At 47.2% G+C, this 16,479-nt stretch overlaps 1 protein-coding gene across 4 annotated transcripts in view; it reads right to left on the bottom strand.

Moving 5' to 3' along the window:
- The window catches only part of ryr3 (ryanodine receptor 3), a 57,531-nt gene extending 42,566 nt beyond the window's left edge, over nucleotides 1-14,965 (bottom strand). For 2 of the 4 annotated variants that reach the window (XM_057017663.1, XM_057017662.1), the window contains exons 1-9: nucleotides 14,773-14,965; nucleotides 7,130-7,249; nucleotides 5,063-5,167; nucleotides 3,786-3,806; nucleotides 1,560-1,574; nucleotides 1,139-1,213; nucleotides 988-1,066; nucleotides 806-918; nucleotides 14-113 (exon numbers count right to left, since the gene is read on the bottom strand). In XM_057017663.1, coding sequence (XP_056873643.1) covers nucleotides 14-113; nucleotides 806-918; nucleotides 988-1,066; nucleotides 1,139-1,213; nucleotides 1,560-1,574; nucleotides 3,786-3,806; nucleotides 5,063-5,167; nucleotides 7,130-7,249; nucleotides 14,773-14,820 — 676 coding nt within the window. In that variant the 5' untranslated portion in view covers nucleotides 14,821-14,965. The remainder of the gene's footprint in view (nucleotides 1-13; nucleotides 114-805; nucleotides 919-987; nucleotides 1,067-1,138; nucleotides 1,214-1,559; nucleotides 1,575-3,785; nucleotides 3,807-5,062; nucleotides 5,168-7,129; nucleotides 7,250-14,772) is intronic. The other 2 variants (XM_057017665.1, XM_057017664.1) reach the window with 1 other exon arrangement.
- Nucleotides 14,966-16,479: the final 1,514 nt, after the last annotated feature.

Below are 16,479 nucleotides of genomic sequence, written 5' to 3'. Positions count from 1 at the left end.
GGAGCTTCCTCACCTACAGCCATGTTGCCCGACGAGTAGGTGGGCTGAATGTTCCACAAGGTCTGCATGAAAGAGGCGTCCACCTGGGTGCTGCCGTTGGAGATGGACAGGTGCTGCAACACAGCCGGGAACTCACTGTCGTTTCAATCAGAATTTAATCATCCACGTTTAGGACGGGACGTCTGCCTTCCTGTCACTCATTTTAAGCTAAATACAACCATTGATCCTCGTGACGTGATCATTTATTTCATCCCCCACTGATTCATAGCACTTTTGATATTGAAACTGTTGAATATTTAAAGGTTTTTTTGGGGACGGAGGTGAAGATCTTCCATTAGACGAGATGAAACTATGGCGTGTGGCCAGTTTAGCATTAATTACACATTTCCAAAGAGGAAAAGCAGCCCCGGGATGCAGCTCTGCATCGCTCCGTTATGCACGACGCGTCCTCCTCTCTCCTCTTTCCCATTTCTCTCTCCTCCCTCTCATGATCCCCCTCTCCTCTCTTTACCTACCGAGTTAATTGAGGTCAGCTTTAAAGCTCAGTGTGGGAAAACAGCATTAACTTTAAGCTCATCAGTCATATGGATGCTAAAAAAAACATTTCCTTTTTTTAGGAAAAGAGGGACTTAGAAGAAATATGATTTTCATTTCAGATAAATCTAAAAGTTTTACAGTTTCCTCTTGAATCGACTCGTCACTCTGAAGTTCCAGAGTGACTTTAAAAAGTGCCTCTTTGTGCGCTGCATTGTCTAAAAGAGCCTGAGAGCATCTGTCCTGCGAGAAGCTGCTGGCTTCAACCTACCAGGTATCGTTCTGTGGACACGCTGACGAGAATCAGGTCGTCTCCGATGCGCACCTTCTCTCCCTCTGACCTCTGCTTGGATGCCGGGTGGATCGTCCACCAGCAGGCCTCTCCTGCACAGGCAGTTCTTGGTGAAAACAGACTGTTTGCAAAGGCCGCGTGAACTCGAGTCGGAGCCGAACCTGTTGAATGTTCTTGCAGACCGACGTCGAACGACAGCTTGTCTGTCAGGGAGCGTGATGTCTTCAAACAGGTCAGATACTGGAGAGAGGATCCAGATCAGTCATCCAGGTCCATCAGCCATTGGGTGCAACCACGAGTGCTGGTACCTACCATGCTACTGAAGGAGTGGCGAAGGAGGATGGCATGACCATAGAGAAGGGTCCGGTGTCCACCCCCCTGACCGGCCTGACAGGAAGTACACAAGAGTGAGAATGATCAGATTGTTACTATAGGAGCACTGACCACTCCATCAGAGTTAGAGTGTTGGATGAAGAGGAGTCAAGTTAGTAACCCGTTTTCTTTACCCCCACGTGGGTGAGCTGCATGAGTTGGACTGGATGAAGTGTCTTAAGGTCAGAGTTGCAAGCAGGAAGTGGACGGAAACAGAGATGGGGGTGAACATTCACAACTACACACATGGAAAAACAACCACAAACAACCATGGCCAACAGGCAACAACTCTGGACAGCTGATGGAGGCGGAGCAGATGATGCCATCCCATCAGAGGTGAAGAACAAAAGACACTACTCACCCGTTTAACCAACCTCTAGTGGCAAAGGACAAAAAAGAGAAGGGTTCCGTAAGAGGCGACCTCTAGACTCTTTATTTATTTAAGTTACCAAAAAAATGGCGTCGCAGAAAACAAAAGTAGTGGAAGAACGGGGGCGTTAGAGTTCCGGAAACAGGATGTGCACGTGTCTTCAGGTTCCACCCCCAGACTCTCCAAGGATGCCCACCGGAGCTGTGGTGCCCCATCTTCGCTCCGCTGATCCAGGTCTAGGATGTGGGGCAGCACCCTCAGCAGGGTGGCTAAGGCTGCGAACCAACCCCCCCCCCGGGGACATCACAGCATTCTGGAGCCGCGTGAAATCCCTCCCCAGTGTGCCGGTTAATTCCTGGACACACCTGAAACCTCGAGAGGGGGGGTGTCCTCCTGGAGGCACCGACCGCTTCATCTAGATTTATTGCCACTAATTACAAGATTGCCCACAGTTAAACTTCCAGGTGCAATAAGGGTTTAATATTAATTTCCCAAATAGGGCTTTTTCTTGGTGTGTAGCGGTTAGCACATTCGCCTCACACTCGGGAAAGGTTCCAGGTTAGACGCTGGCTCGGGTCTCGCTTACGTGTGGGGCGTTTGCGCGTTCTCCCCGTTCTGCGTGGGGGGTTTCTGCTCCACGCTCTCATTCTCTTCTCCTTTCCTGTTTGCTAGCTCATTCTGCAGCGAGCACGCCGCCGCGGGCTAACTCGCGTTTGGCTGCCACGCTGGCGTGTGTATGACAGACAAAAAAGGAAACGGCGTTTGATCAAAAGCAAAACTGGGGAGAGGGTCCAGGAACAGCTGGGAGGGAGAGCGGCTGGGCGGGGGGGCGAAGAGAGTGCCAGCCTGTATTTCAGGCCCTCTGTCCTGCTGACACATCACTGTCAGTACTGTGACCTTTGGCTGGGCAGCCCCACCCCGGTTGTAAGTGCTGTGTCTAGGATTCCTTTCTACTGGCAACAGACCTGAGTCCAGTACAAGAAAACCACATTAAATCTCAGTGTTTATGCGCGTGTTTTGGTTTGTTTTGACCCGTAAAATAATGTTTCTTCCCTTAATAAATTAATTCCTTGGCAATATAAGAGACATCTGGCCCAACGCGCGGCTGAAGACATTCTACTAATAGCATACTGACAAAGTTAATATAAGATCCATCATTTGGATTTGGATCAACTTTCATTAGCGTGTCTCAAGTTCACAGATGGATTTACCCATCAGAAGCCTCTGACATGGAGAAAATAAACCATTAGCTAGGTAAATGTAAACAAGCTTAATAAGCATCTTGTCTAACATTAGCATCATATCATTTACCTTAGATATTTAATCATATACCGAAGAGTATGACACCTCTTCCAATAATGGAATTAGGGTTAAAACAGACTGTCGCTCCACCGGCGCTCCAACATTCGCTCCTCTCGTGGATCTAAAGTCGCTGCTAATGTAACAACAGTCTCCAACATTAAGTTTAGAAGTTATTAATATTGTTTTTCAGCCTTAAAATACAAACACGCACATTCTAAATTCCAGTGTTATTGTCTATACATACACATGACAACAAAATGAAAATGCTTCGTTTATGATGGTGAAAAAAGGTCATTTTGTAACTCGGATATTAGTCTTCAGTCCTCACATTCTCTATTCCAGAGATCAAAATCACCAAATGTCACAACAAACCGGCGGCCCACATTGAATTCAACTCAGTAACAGATTCAGTGAAATGCTGTAATTCCCTGGTGCACGTGCACTATTTGGGCATTTGTTCTTATCTTTGCTGTATGGTCTTGATGTCATTTTTTTCCTTCCAATAGATCTAAGCTAAGCAGTTGTAAGGCTTGCACAAGGCGTGACATTAGCAGCAAGTGATAGGAATGAAAAAAGCTCAAGGGTAACCTTGAAAGTGCTTGAACACTCTTCTCAGGCACAAGGTGACAGCCTAATGACTTCAGGACTGCCTTGATTCAAAGTTGAGACATCCCTGAAGATAAATGGTTCCTCTCCAGAAGGGAAGTACAAACAACAACTTCTGCCCAAACGTCTACACACAACCAACTACCTAGTTGGACGGTACATTAAATTAGCATCTCCCAAAATGCAGTACTCCCAAACACAGATGCAGCTCCTACGACAACAGAGGAACACGGCAAGTGTTGATGGAGGAGTTAGTCTGTCATGCACACTGACAACACGATGGATGGATGAATGAACTGATGGACCTACCCATTTTTCATGATCAGCGCTCTAGTGACAAACAAATACAAATAAAAACAATGCATCATTATTACAGTGCACATGGCATTCAAAGACACAAATCTGAGAGCTGTGATATACAGAAATCTGGACTTGCAGTGGAAAGGAGCAGTGATTTAAGGGCGATTTCTTCGCGCCAGCACCATGTTTTCTTGCCAGATGTGACAGCCAGCGACTGCACATCTCAAATCTGCCGACTGATATTAGTGCAGGCCTGAATCATCGGCAGAGAGAACGTGGGCAACAACGAGACGCCCGTCTAAAGATTCCGCTGCGCATAAACGTACAGCCGCAGCCAAGGAAACGGCCGTGTGTTCATCGCCGTCATAGCTGCTCCTCGACACCGGGGATCTCATAAACACTGACGAACGTTTAGGCTCGGGCCATCCGTCCCTTTTGTTTCCAAATTAAACGCCAACAGCTTTGTGGCAATCAAACCTTCTCGCTATATCACATTTCCTCCAGTGGGCAGGGGAGGAAAAATAGAATTAATGTCATTACGTCCCATCTCTTGGATGTATGCGCTGCTTCGTGACGAGGTTCCGCGCCGCATGAAATGACTGTTAGAGCGCAGAAGCACAAGTGGATGTGAGCGTCAAGCTGTATGCGGCCCGCCAGACAGGCCAAACGGCCGCTGATGGCGCCGCGGCGGCCTGTAGATCACAGAATCCTAATAAATACGCTTCGTGAGCGGCGGCAGAGCCAGCAGAAAGAGCTCAGCTCATCCATAAATCAAGATGATGCTTTCTACCAGTTTGACATGTTGCTATCAGCTTGTTCAGCCTGCGCAGTCGGATTCAGTCAAAAAATGCTTTTACACATCTGGAAGTTGTATCGCCTTTAAAAAGCCGGCGGTAACAGTGGGATTCGATCTAAACCTCGCAGCCTGATGCAGGCATGTGAGGAGAAAGGCCTGATCTATGTTCATAACAAAAAGAGATTCAACACCGGAAACACGTCACAAAACAAACCTGAAGGGCGAGGTAGCAACAGCTGCTCAATTCACCCAGTACTGCAGCAACACAGTTTAAAGGCATCAACCTTACCTGGAAATGTCCATGTTGCAGTCAAACCTGATAATTTTTAAACATTACTGACAAACCTGTATAGTTCGATGTATGTGCATTATTCCAGGAGCTGCATGTGTAGCATGAACAGTAAAAATCTTCGTGTTGTGCTACTGACGTCCTGCAGACGGGCGTGTTGGTGTTGGCCGTGTTGGTGAGGAGGAGGAGGGGAGCACTCACCCCTTCGCTGCTCTGCCCAGTGTTGGCCAGCATCTCCTGCAGGGCCCGGACCGACAGGGACTGCTCCAGCACAAAGTTGCAGATGCACAGGTCTGGAGGAACATACTGCGGGACAGAAGGAGGAGATCTGGAATGAGGGCGGAAAACAGCCAAGTGCCACCATGTCTCATCACCGTGTAGGCAAAGCGCTTTATGCTAACGTTGCTAAGGTTGTAGCTGCCGCAGGCGTCTGCACCCAAATGCAACATCCCAGACTTGTTTTGAGCTCATTAACATTCCCGCCACAGCAGAGAATTCTTCCAAACGGCTTCCAGAGACCAGATATAAACCATAAAGACGGCACGGCTCCGTCGGGAATGCAGAGATAACGCCGACGGCTTCTTGGGTTCCATGACTCCACCGTTAGCGTGTTTAATGACTGGCCTGTGTTGACCGCGTCCATCTGTACATACGTACACAACCGGGTCGTTCTTGTGAATTTAATACCTCATAAACAGGTGGTCGGTGTCACCGTCACCTTATGAACAGGAAATCTAATCCCAGTACTGCAGAAACAAACCACGACTGACCGACCTCGGCTCTCCCCTTCCAGCAGCGGTACAGGTGCATCTCACTAAATTTAAATTTCATCAAAAATTTGCTTCTATATATTATATAGAGCCGTTATACATGGACCGATGTGCTCCACGTGCTTATTTCTGATGGGCTTTGATGATTTTGGTTTCCAGTTAAAACGTTAATACAAGTTTGATACTGAAAAATATCTGTTAAATGGTTACATCGTGTATTTCAAGTGTTGAGAGGCCCTCCAGATTCAAACCGGCCGACCCTTGACCCCTGAACGCGAGACAAGGAGTGAGACGATGACTGGCGGGTGATAATGAGGATAGTGGTGGCCTCTAACAGCACAGACGTTCACACGCTCTCTCGCCAGCGCTGCCGCAGATTTTTATTTTTATTTTTAACTTCGATACTTAACTGGGTTTAACTGGGAAAAAAAGCTCCATTAATCACCGACTGAATCTTCAAATGACGCAGCAGCCGGAGGAAGTGGGGAGACACCTGTACCTGCGGTGGCAGGTGACCTTTATCCACAAGTTCCTGCAGATCTTCGACTTCTCATGAATTATTCACAGGCGATTTTCCAATTATCATCCTTCCACCGGTGACTCTCACTGCTCACACTGACCTTTACAGTTCTATGGGGGGTGGGGGCAGTATGATGACATAAGCTGGAAAATGTGGGAAAATAACCCTGGAAAAGATTAAACTGTAATATTTGACGACTGAGTGGCAGCATGGGCTAGCTGCTCAAGGTCGTCTCCTGCTGCGAGTTCCATCAGGTTGTTGGTTCAGATCTCCGTCTTAAAGGGATCAGAACAATGTCAGGTTGAGGTCTGACGTGGTTTCCTGAATTATTATATTTAATTATTATATATTATATAGAGAGTAAAACGGTTTTATTGAAAAAGACGACCCGTCCCTGCAAACCTGTGCTTTAATACCACATTATTGCCCCCCGAGTTAGATTTTTTTTTATCAGAACAAACCTGGAATCATTTTACTCCAGATTCAGCATTTCTGTTATAAAACACATTATTTCAGCTTGTTATAAATACCAAATGTTATTAATAAACGTTAATCAGACGTGCGTTATCGTCCCTACCACGACTCGGATGTCTGCTCCTTATAGCTGCACCGTTTATAAACTGCTATTTTATATGAATGTTGTGATATAAATAAAGGCTGATTAACTGATACGGAGCCCACATCAACGCGTCCCAACTGGGCATTTGGTCAGGTCACATGACCTAAAATAAAACAATAATATCTTCTTTAAATGGATTGAAGATCCCAGGTCAAGGGAGGTTAATGAGATGCGGAGGGACGCGATGGTCAGAGCACGGCTGTCGATTTTGACGAAAGAAAACCAAGAAAACGACCGATTCTCTTCTCGCCATCCGCCTGACTGGATTTTAGGAGGTTTTACTTGTGTGGAACAGTCCCAGATGCCTTTTCTCACCCTTTCAATGCTCACCCTGACACGGAGGAGACGGTTTTGCTCACCTTCGCTTCAGAGGTGGGCTCCAGGTAGCACAGACGGTTGCCCAGTCCCTCAGCGGCCAGGCAGAACTTCCAATGCTCCTTCTGGATGGTGGCCACACACTGGAGCACCACTTCATCATCCTGCCGGTGGAGACAGTGAAGACAGGAGTTCAAATTGTTCTTTTAGGTTATACAAATGTTTTCCGTGTATGTGCTCTGCTCCATCGATGCGACAAACCATGATAAAACTCAGATCTTCATCAGATTTTTCCCGCCGCCGCGGTGCATTTGTGGGCGACGGGAAAACCTCAATTCGATCGGGGCAACCGACAAATGAACATCTGTATCTGTCAGGGTCAAGAGGGCTGGGCTTTTTGGCAAGAACATGCAGCTATCGATTTGTGTGTGTGTGTGTGTGTGTGTGTGTGTGTGTGTGTGTGTGTGTGTGTGTGTGTGTGTGTGTTGCCAGCTCACGTCCCACACTAATCTGAGCTGATGGTTGCCATGGTTCTGGCTCCCACCTCCTTCACAGCAGCATTAATTCAATAGTTCGAGATCCAGCCACAGACTCACGAGGGGAAACAGAGCAGATTTCTAACGAAGACACAATGGACCCTAAAACCAGGAAGAGCTGTGGGAACAAACCTTCTCGTGTTCACCCCGATTAACCCGCCAGAAAAAGCAGAAGGCCTTTGTTACCATCTGGAATACCCAGAGAATTGGAATGCTAATAGAACAGCATTAATATCATAACAAGAAGCATTTGATAAAGGTAAAAAAGTGCACTGGAGAGACGAGACCAGTGAAGTATCAGACAGGTGTGTATGGGGGGTAACTTAATAATTCTCACAGTTATTTCACTTCCTTTCACTTTGCTTTATCCTTGAGTGTTGACAGGTTGATTCAAGTAACTCTAATGGAAGACGCTAATGTAGCACTAGCGGTCGAGTAGTGAAGAGGACGGTTTGAGCTCGGTTGCACTCGGAATGTCAGCCTGGCTGATATACAGCTCCACCGAGAAGCACAGCAGGACAACCTAGGACCAATCTGGAGTGCTTACAGTCAGTAATCGATATCCCTCCTACGTGAACTGTGCATTTTGATTAAAGGATGCCTTTATCTTTTTTTGTACCAAAGGGAAAAATTAGCTACGGGATGTATGCGACTGTATTTTTGTCTTTGAAGAACACCTCTTGTGTATGTTTATGACAGAAAAGACTATTGTAGGTCAACTGTCCAACACGTCCGAGCTGAAAACTGCAGCAGCCTGCCCCTAGAGGCAAAGAAGGGTATCACAGGACGTCTGCATATCTCAAGACTGCTCTGTCAACAAAGAGCGGCCAAATTTGGTCCAGAATTTTTATAGATATATTTCACATCTCATTATAAAACAGTCCTTAATGAAAGTTTTCACTCCTAACTTGATTTTAGTCCAAGAATCTGGTTAATCTGAGGCAAATTGACCCTTGTAGCAAGAGTGTAGAGCTCTGCTAGGCAGCTAAAAAAGCAGCGTTAGTACTATCTATAGGGAGTTGGGACGTTTAGGGCTTGGTTTAGCCACTTTGCACAGGTTCCAAGAGCGGGAACTTGACCCCGTCCTCTCCCAACCCGGCCCCGTCCTCGCTAACCTTCACAGTACACCATTTTGGATCCTGCACTCCAACGAAAAAAAAAGGATCACACTGGATCGGACCTTCAGTCCCAAGCACATGTGACGAGCGCACGACCCAAAACAGGGAGACAATGTTTCCGCCTGTATCTGTCCTTTATTAACGCTTCATCTCTGCTCCGTTTAGCGAGTGGCCAGCTACTGTAACGGACAGCGACAGGTGAGCGCGCATGTGTGTGTACACACGTGTGTGTTTGTATGCGGACTGTGGCATCCACCAGCTGAAACCCGAGAGCCACAGATGCCCTAGGGTGCCAAATAAGCCCCCCGAACTCACCTCGCGCTGCCACCAATGTGAACTTGAGAACAGGTGAATCTGTTCGATCCCTCTGCGAGGCTACTTAGACAGGCCTGCAGGGCACATTCTCAGTCATTCTCAAAGACATAAAAAAAACAAAGAAAAGTTCAAATAAATAGCATGATAAGCTTCCATCACGTTCATCTCCTTGTTCGCACTCTCAGGGGGGGGTCCTCCCTCTAAATTGCTCTCGGGCGTCGTGTTTCTCATAAATGTCAGGCAGGGTGCTAACTGCGGGCTGAGCTACGCGTTTCCGTGCAGCTTAGCTAACAACATGGAGACCAAAGTGGACACCGTGTAGATGTGCGAGAACAACAGCTGATAAGCCAGATAAGGACCAACCACGTCGCCTGCCAGCAGCACTAGAATCAAACGTTGGTTTCTGGCATCAGAGATCAGAAAAATCTCATCTGTCAACCGCTTGTTTAAAAATAGCCCCATTAGCCCCATTAGCTGCAGCCGAAGAGCCAAAAATTCAGTCTAAATGTCCGATGGGCACCAAAGAAAACATTGTGAGGAGATTTTGGGTGGTCCTCACGACTCCTGAAGGTCTTTTAGGTTGGTTGGGGCAGAAGGACAATCATGCACGTTGGTTTCGTGGGACAGAATAAATGACGCTCCACAGTGATTTTAAAAAACACACAATTCTGCAGCGAAGCTCCGCTGTCATGGATCGCTGACTCCCAGACTTATACAGTCCCTTGAAGACAAATTGAATTTCCTTCCCTTAGTTTGCATTTTGCTCTGCAGCTGCTTCAAATACTCGAGGCCCGTATCCTTGCAAGGACGAGTCCGCCGCCTCAGCAAGTGCTGAAAAAAAAACCTGGGTCCTTTAGCCTCCAGCTGGGGTAGGAGGCCGGAACCGCTCGAAAAAGTCCATCATCCTGTCAGATAAGGACGGCGTGGACGCAGACCGCAGCGCGCGTGTGCGCTGGAGGCGGAAAACGAACTGAAGGGAGGAGAGGAAGCAAACTTCAAAGCTTCTACTGGTTTTGGTTCAAGATTCAAGATGTACTTTAAAAAAGAACAATTAGGTGTAGGGAGCTGCTCCTACTGGCTGGACTACCTGGGACAGCGCCATTTTCAGGTTCGACAGATGATTTCAGATATTCAGAGGTATAAATCAGGACGTGTCTCGAGGTTGGACAGCGGCATTTCAGGTGTGCGCAAAAAAAAAAAAGATTTTACAGATTTGGTGCATTTACAAATGATGAACATGCAGGCAGAATATTTCATAATTGGAAGTCGATCAAATTCTAAACAAACCTGACCACTTGCGCTGACGTGCACATTTTGCTGCATTCTTTTTCTTTTTCTTTTTGCACGATCAGCTACGAGCGTGTGCGGTCTCACTGTGGTGAGGAAGCAAACGGGATTTCAAACCCAGTTTGAAGCCGCGACGAGGCTCCAGGGGCGGATCGTTAAAGCCCCAGGGGCTCCCTGTCCACCCAGGTTCTGTCCACTTTCGCTGGTGATCCCATTTGCCTTGGTGGAACCATTTCCTGTCCGGACACCTCTACCTTGGCCAATTATTTTGATTTTAAAGACCCCTGGGGCTGATAAACTGACTCACCTGAGCATTAAGTGTAATAAACCACCAATCTGGAAGCAGGAGCTCCCAAAACTGGACCTTTCAGTTGAGTAATGAAGGTAAATATTAAAAGCGACTCAGACAACAAACGCAGAATTCTAATTTTGGAAGAGCTCCCAGACACAGCTGGGAACGTAATTAAAGGGGTATTGTCTTCAATTCGTTTTTTATTCAAATCAGATTCTATTGGAGTTGTAAATTAAAGGCCAAACAGAGCACACGGTACAGCAGCACGGTCAGAACTGGGTTTTATATGGATGTAAAGCCGGAGCATGAAAACAAACCCCTGAGATCAAAGCTTGTGACGTGTGGGTCGAACCTTCTGGGGCGACCGCAGGTCCGGACCGGAGGGACGTCAAACACTGTTGCTCTGCCCCCACAATCAACACAGGGGGGTGGATTCGACTGAGGGAGGCCAACATCAGCTCTCGGGGCAGCACGCCGTCTCCACCGCCGACATTAAAGAGAGGAAGTCCGTCCCGTCAACAAGTCGAGGACTGATAACGCTGCGCCACGAAGAGCGGCTCCCAGGCTGAACTCAAGGGCCACTGCCATTAGATGTTAATGTCGCATTAGCGCTAATGCAGGGACTCAGTGGGGGGCGGCAACGTGCGACTTCGAAACCATTTAAACAGCGTCAGCGTTTGTCATTTCTGTCTTCAGACGGTGTAAAGACCTGTTTTTCGCCGTGATCTGCTCCGCTGCTGTGGGACGTCAGGGGTCGTATCATAAAGCAGAAGATCGGAATAAAACACGCAACAACAAACAAGCCCTGGAAGTGCGCAGTTGGCACAAGAAAAGTTTGGGCATCAGCATTATTTGCCTGAAAATCATTTTAAGGAACTATGTTTCATTACATCATCCCATCTGCAATAGAAGCAGGTGTAAGCTTAAGCTAATGCTAGCCAGTGCCTCAAAATCCTTAATGATTATATGATAAACATTTTACAAAGTACTATTTTATTACGTTTTTTTTTAAATTCTGAATCTTTTACATTGAATATCACAGCTTCTGAATGTCCTCTAATGACACTCAGTCAAAGGAGTTTGTTTCAGTCACATTATAGTTACATTTAATTTAATTTCATTTAATTTTCCTCCTCTGCTGTTTTCCAATTTTGAGCAGCAACTCGGAGCTGGCAAACGTTGACGGGCATCAGTCATGTGCTTAAATATAGGATCTTTAATTGCAGCTACTCCACATGATTTTCACCTATTAAATGTTACATGTTTCGTCTTTATTGTGCGTGACTGAGTGGGATCAAGCATCTCCTTTCTCAATGCTCCCTAATCCCCATAAAAGATGGTGTTAAGGTGTCGCTGCTCCTTCGTTGCCCAGGCTTGAGCTCTGTTGCTGCTGAGGTTTGCTGCAGTTAAAAAAGGCTAAATTTAAACCCTCACAAACCACATCTTGGTATGCAGAACATGCTAAGACCTCAACAATCTCCAAACAAACCCAATGGATTTTTGTTTACGACCTCAGCAATTTATTCATTACATCACTTTCATTACATTTTGTATTTATAGAATTTCAGTAGTAAGTCGCCATCTCTCTATGGAGCGCAGACCTTTCCCCCCACCAGGAGTGGGAAAACTTCCGTTCAACAGGCAGAAACCTTGAGCAGATCCCAGCTATGATAGTCGGGTTGGGGGGGGGTTCTGCTGGATGAGGGAGGTGGGACTGAAGAGTGAGCTCAGAAAGCTGGAAGAGACAATCTGTAAAAAGGTTACTGCTAATGAGCACCAGCATAAATATAGTAGTCGCCACAGTCAGCGACCCAAGGGATGTGTGTGTGTGTGTGTGTGTGTGTGTGTGTGGGTGTGTGTTGGTGACATCATCTACTGCCAGACATTATCAGTCGACCATCCAATTAATCGAGGATGTTCCATAGTTATGGAGCTACTGCAGCAAACATCATCATGTTTTGGTATGTTGGTGGTGGTAGTGTGTGTGTGTGTGTGTGTGTGTGTGTGTGTGTGTGTGTGTGTGTGTGTGTGTGTGTGTGTGTGTGTGTGTGCGTGTGTGCAGGGGGTAATGGCCGACCCCCACGTACAAAGCATAGAGCAGAGGTCCGAGGGTCGAACCCTGCAGCACACCGCAACAATCTCAGCAGAGAAAGTTCTGGTGGCCGGATGAGAACGTTACCATGTCTTTAGTTGATGGAAGAACATGTTGAGAGCATGTTGGGAACTGCTGTTGGAAAAACAATCTGATTTCTCACGTATACATTAAACCCCAAAAAACCCAGCTAAAGCGTCGCTTTGTCTTGGACAGACATGTCTGCTCCACCAGAGTGTCGCACCAACAGCAGCCCGAGAGTGCGTCCAACACCAGAGACCCCGAATTCCAGGTCCTCCACTTCGGACCAAAGGATTATCCCATGATCGCCAAGCAACTGAAGCGGCAACTTGAAATTATCGCCCTTATGTTAAGTCCTCCTGCGAGTGCACAGAGAGCTCTGCTAACAAGGGTCTGTGCACCCCAGGGGAAGCCCCTCTCTGCTCATATTGCCTTTGTCATCAAATAAGCAGGATGTTGTTGCGACAGTAGAATCTGAGAGGTGTGGATCATCGTGTCACTGGGAACACAAATAGTCGGAGCTGTTAAGTACAGGCCTGCGACCGACAACAAACTGGGCTTTCAGGGGATTACATGTGCAATACATCAAACAGCGGGGGGGCGTCAAGGAAGACAAATGGACATCGGTGCAAAACTTTAAATGGAGGTAGCAAAATGCTAATTAAAACGTTTCGGCTCCTTCACAAGGATGATTTTACATTTGGTAGAAGGCTCCTCCTTCATTCATGTAAGGCAGCGCTGACTTGTTTACGTACAGCTGCACCGAGAGTGTAAAATCTGCTGGTTTGACCTGATCTTTACATTGTTTCAGGCACAGTTTTCTCAGGGTTGTTGTATAAAACTGCTGCCCAATGTTGCAGCGGTTAGCATTGAGGCCTTGTAGCTCCATTTAACTCCCCCCACCCCCAAGACCATATTGGTTTTAAACCAAGCATGATAAACATCCAGCCCACTTGCAGAACCTGACACAAACAAAAGATGTCGACATTTATGCAAAAGAATCCGACAGCGCCGGTGCCTGGAGCTACATGCACAGGAGGAAGGGCCCCGACGTCTCCAGGCAGTTGGAACCATGTTTAATATAAGAAACCCTGTCATCATATTGTGCAAAAACAAGAACAATTCGATGTTAAAACACCCCTGTAATGGACAATGACTGTCTCTTTTGACCCATCTGTGGTGGGGCGACGTTTCTGGGCGAACTAAACTAAATGTTTCTATGGTGATTACTGCAGCACTGTCTGCAATATAACCCCCCCAGTCTGCAGTGGAAGAAATATTCCTGCAGCAGGACCAAGATGCATGAGAAGACATGTTTACTAAACCCAGAATGCGGACTCGGAGAAGTCTAATTATGAGGCGCTTGAGTGATCAACCCAAGGAAACAGTCAGCAGCCATCCACTCCTGTGGTAGAAGGCTGAGGTGCACACGCCTGCGGAACATGTTGCTGCTGCGTCCGCTTGCTCTTTACCCACAACCTGGGTCACAAAAGGGAAGAAAACGCCCCCCCGCTACTGATATTCCCACCACACAAGCTGTCGTATCATTTACAAGGATAAATGTTGTGCAGAACCACGCAGAGAGCGCGGATCTGCGTCAAACAACAAAAATAGTCATTGCAGAGGGCGGCGTGCGTGCGTGCGTGCGGGACCAACTTGGTGAAACTCTTTAATCTCACAGAGGGTCGCGATTAAGAGCCCTGGAGGAAATGATGCTGCGCTCGGTGCTTCTGCAGAGGGAGAAGATCAGAGCTGGAGGGTGAACGGGGGGCTCGTGTGGAAAAAAGCCATTTTGTTGCCTCGCACCTGCAGCCTCATTGGGATTCCACGCGCCAGCGTCCTGGCGACAGGTGCGACGGCGGAGCACCGCCATGCGTGAAGCCTCCCCCGCAAACTTGATAATCCAACTTGAATCTGCGGTTTTTGCCCACCGGAACGCTCCCCTCCGCCGCCTCTTACGGCGTTAATTGGGACTGGCGGAAGTGCACGCCGCGCACACGGAGCCGACGGAGCCGTCTTTACTTACAGTTCTCAGGAACTGGATCTCATCTTCTCCTTCTCCGCCTTCAGCCATGGCCGTGGAGGAGCCTGCTCAGACTCTGGAAGCCACCGCTGACTGCCGGCAGACAGGCGACGCTGACACTCTCAAGCTGATCTTAGCACAGAACTCATCCACAGCCATATAGGGCTGCCCGGCATCGCCCCCCACTCCTCTTCCTCTCCTGTCTGCCTCCACCACCCCCTCCCTTCTCCTCCTCCTCCTCCTCCTCCTCCTCCTCACAGGCGCCAACAGCAGGACGCAGGAGATCCGTAGTAGAGGATGAAGAGGATGATGATGATGTTGGTGCGAGTAAAGTCACAAACATCACAACTTTCACCAAAAGATTTATATGCTGACATTTTGCTAAATGCTTTTAATTCAAACTTGAGCCTTCATAATTCATTTACGTCTAAACTTAGGAGCCACCCTTTCGGCCTTTTCCTCTCTTAGAATTGCCTACAAAACAATTTTGATTGGTTTTAAATACACAATTTTGGCGTTAGTGAGGCTTCTTGTCTTATATGTTATGGACAGTTAGTATTTGGATAATTTCTTAGCAGAGCAAATTAAGGAAACAAACTAATTCCTCCTGTGACATGACTGCCACCTAGCGGCCACCTCAGGCACTTGCTCCTCCTGTTTATATTCAAGTTGGCGATTTACGGACACATAGAGAGCATGCTGGAATGTTCCACGTTGATGACCATTTCAAGGCCAGTAGAAATGAAACAGGTCACGGAATATTCAGATTGAGGATATCAATGACAACCTGCACGCATCTTATTATCATCAGTATGATTGATGGAGAAGCTCAGTGGACATTTTTGGGCTTGACAGCAAACGGGACAGGCCAGCTCACACCTACAGATGCTACATCATTTCTATCTTCTGATGTGCCAAACTTGCCTATATATTTCCTACTCAGAGTCTGTGGGAGTGCCTCACTACTTCTACTCCTCACACAAATATCAAAGTTTGTTCTTCTATATCTATAAAAACGTATTTATATGAGTGAAGATCAAGTCGGTCCTGCCCCTGTAGAGCCTTTCCACAACAGTCGAAAGGAGACAAACAATTTGAGTTGCTGCAAATCCGATCTGTCAGCTTTCTGCTAAGACGGCATTCTTGTGCTTTCCCCGCAAAGGTCAGTAATCCATCCCAGACAGCTGGCCAGATTAGCCTGATGCCCCTCAGCAGGGGGCCACAACGAAGAGCCTCCCAGGAGGGCCGGCGGGACTCTCACCTGACAGGCTGACAGAACCTGGACTCTGCGGGAGGAAACTCTTTGTTGACACGTGCTCCAGCAAAGACTTAAGGCAATATTTGTGCTGATGTTGCCCCCCCCCCCCCACACACACACACAAAGTTGGACACCTGGAATAATATATATAATAATATTCATCCCACATTGCTGCCATTCACTTTGAATCTACATGTTTTATAGGGAGGATTTGTTCTTGAAAAACTGTAAATGAGAGTTAAGTGAGGTTTACATGGCAGTGTTGATCATTAAGAAGATCTCATTAACAGATCACACACACACACACACACACACACACAGACTGTCACAGTGACAGTGGGACAGACATCTGTGTCAGGGTTAGTCAGGGATAAATGTGCCAAATAAAAGTCTGACAGAAATACCACACACACACACACACACACACACACGCACACACACACACACACACA

Source organism: Takifugu flavidus, chromosome 19 (genome assembly GCF_003711565.1).
Source record: "Takifugu flavidus isolate HTHZ2018 chromosome 19, ASM371156v2, whole genome shotgun sequence".
Lineage (NCBI taxonomy): Eukaryota > Metazoa > Chordata > Actinopteri > Tetraodontiformes > Tetraodontidae > Takifugu > Takifugu flavidus.
Note: the sequence above shows the minus strand (reverse complement) of the source record. Positions and strands in the feature narration are given on the sequence as shown.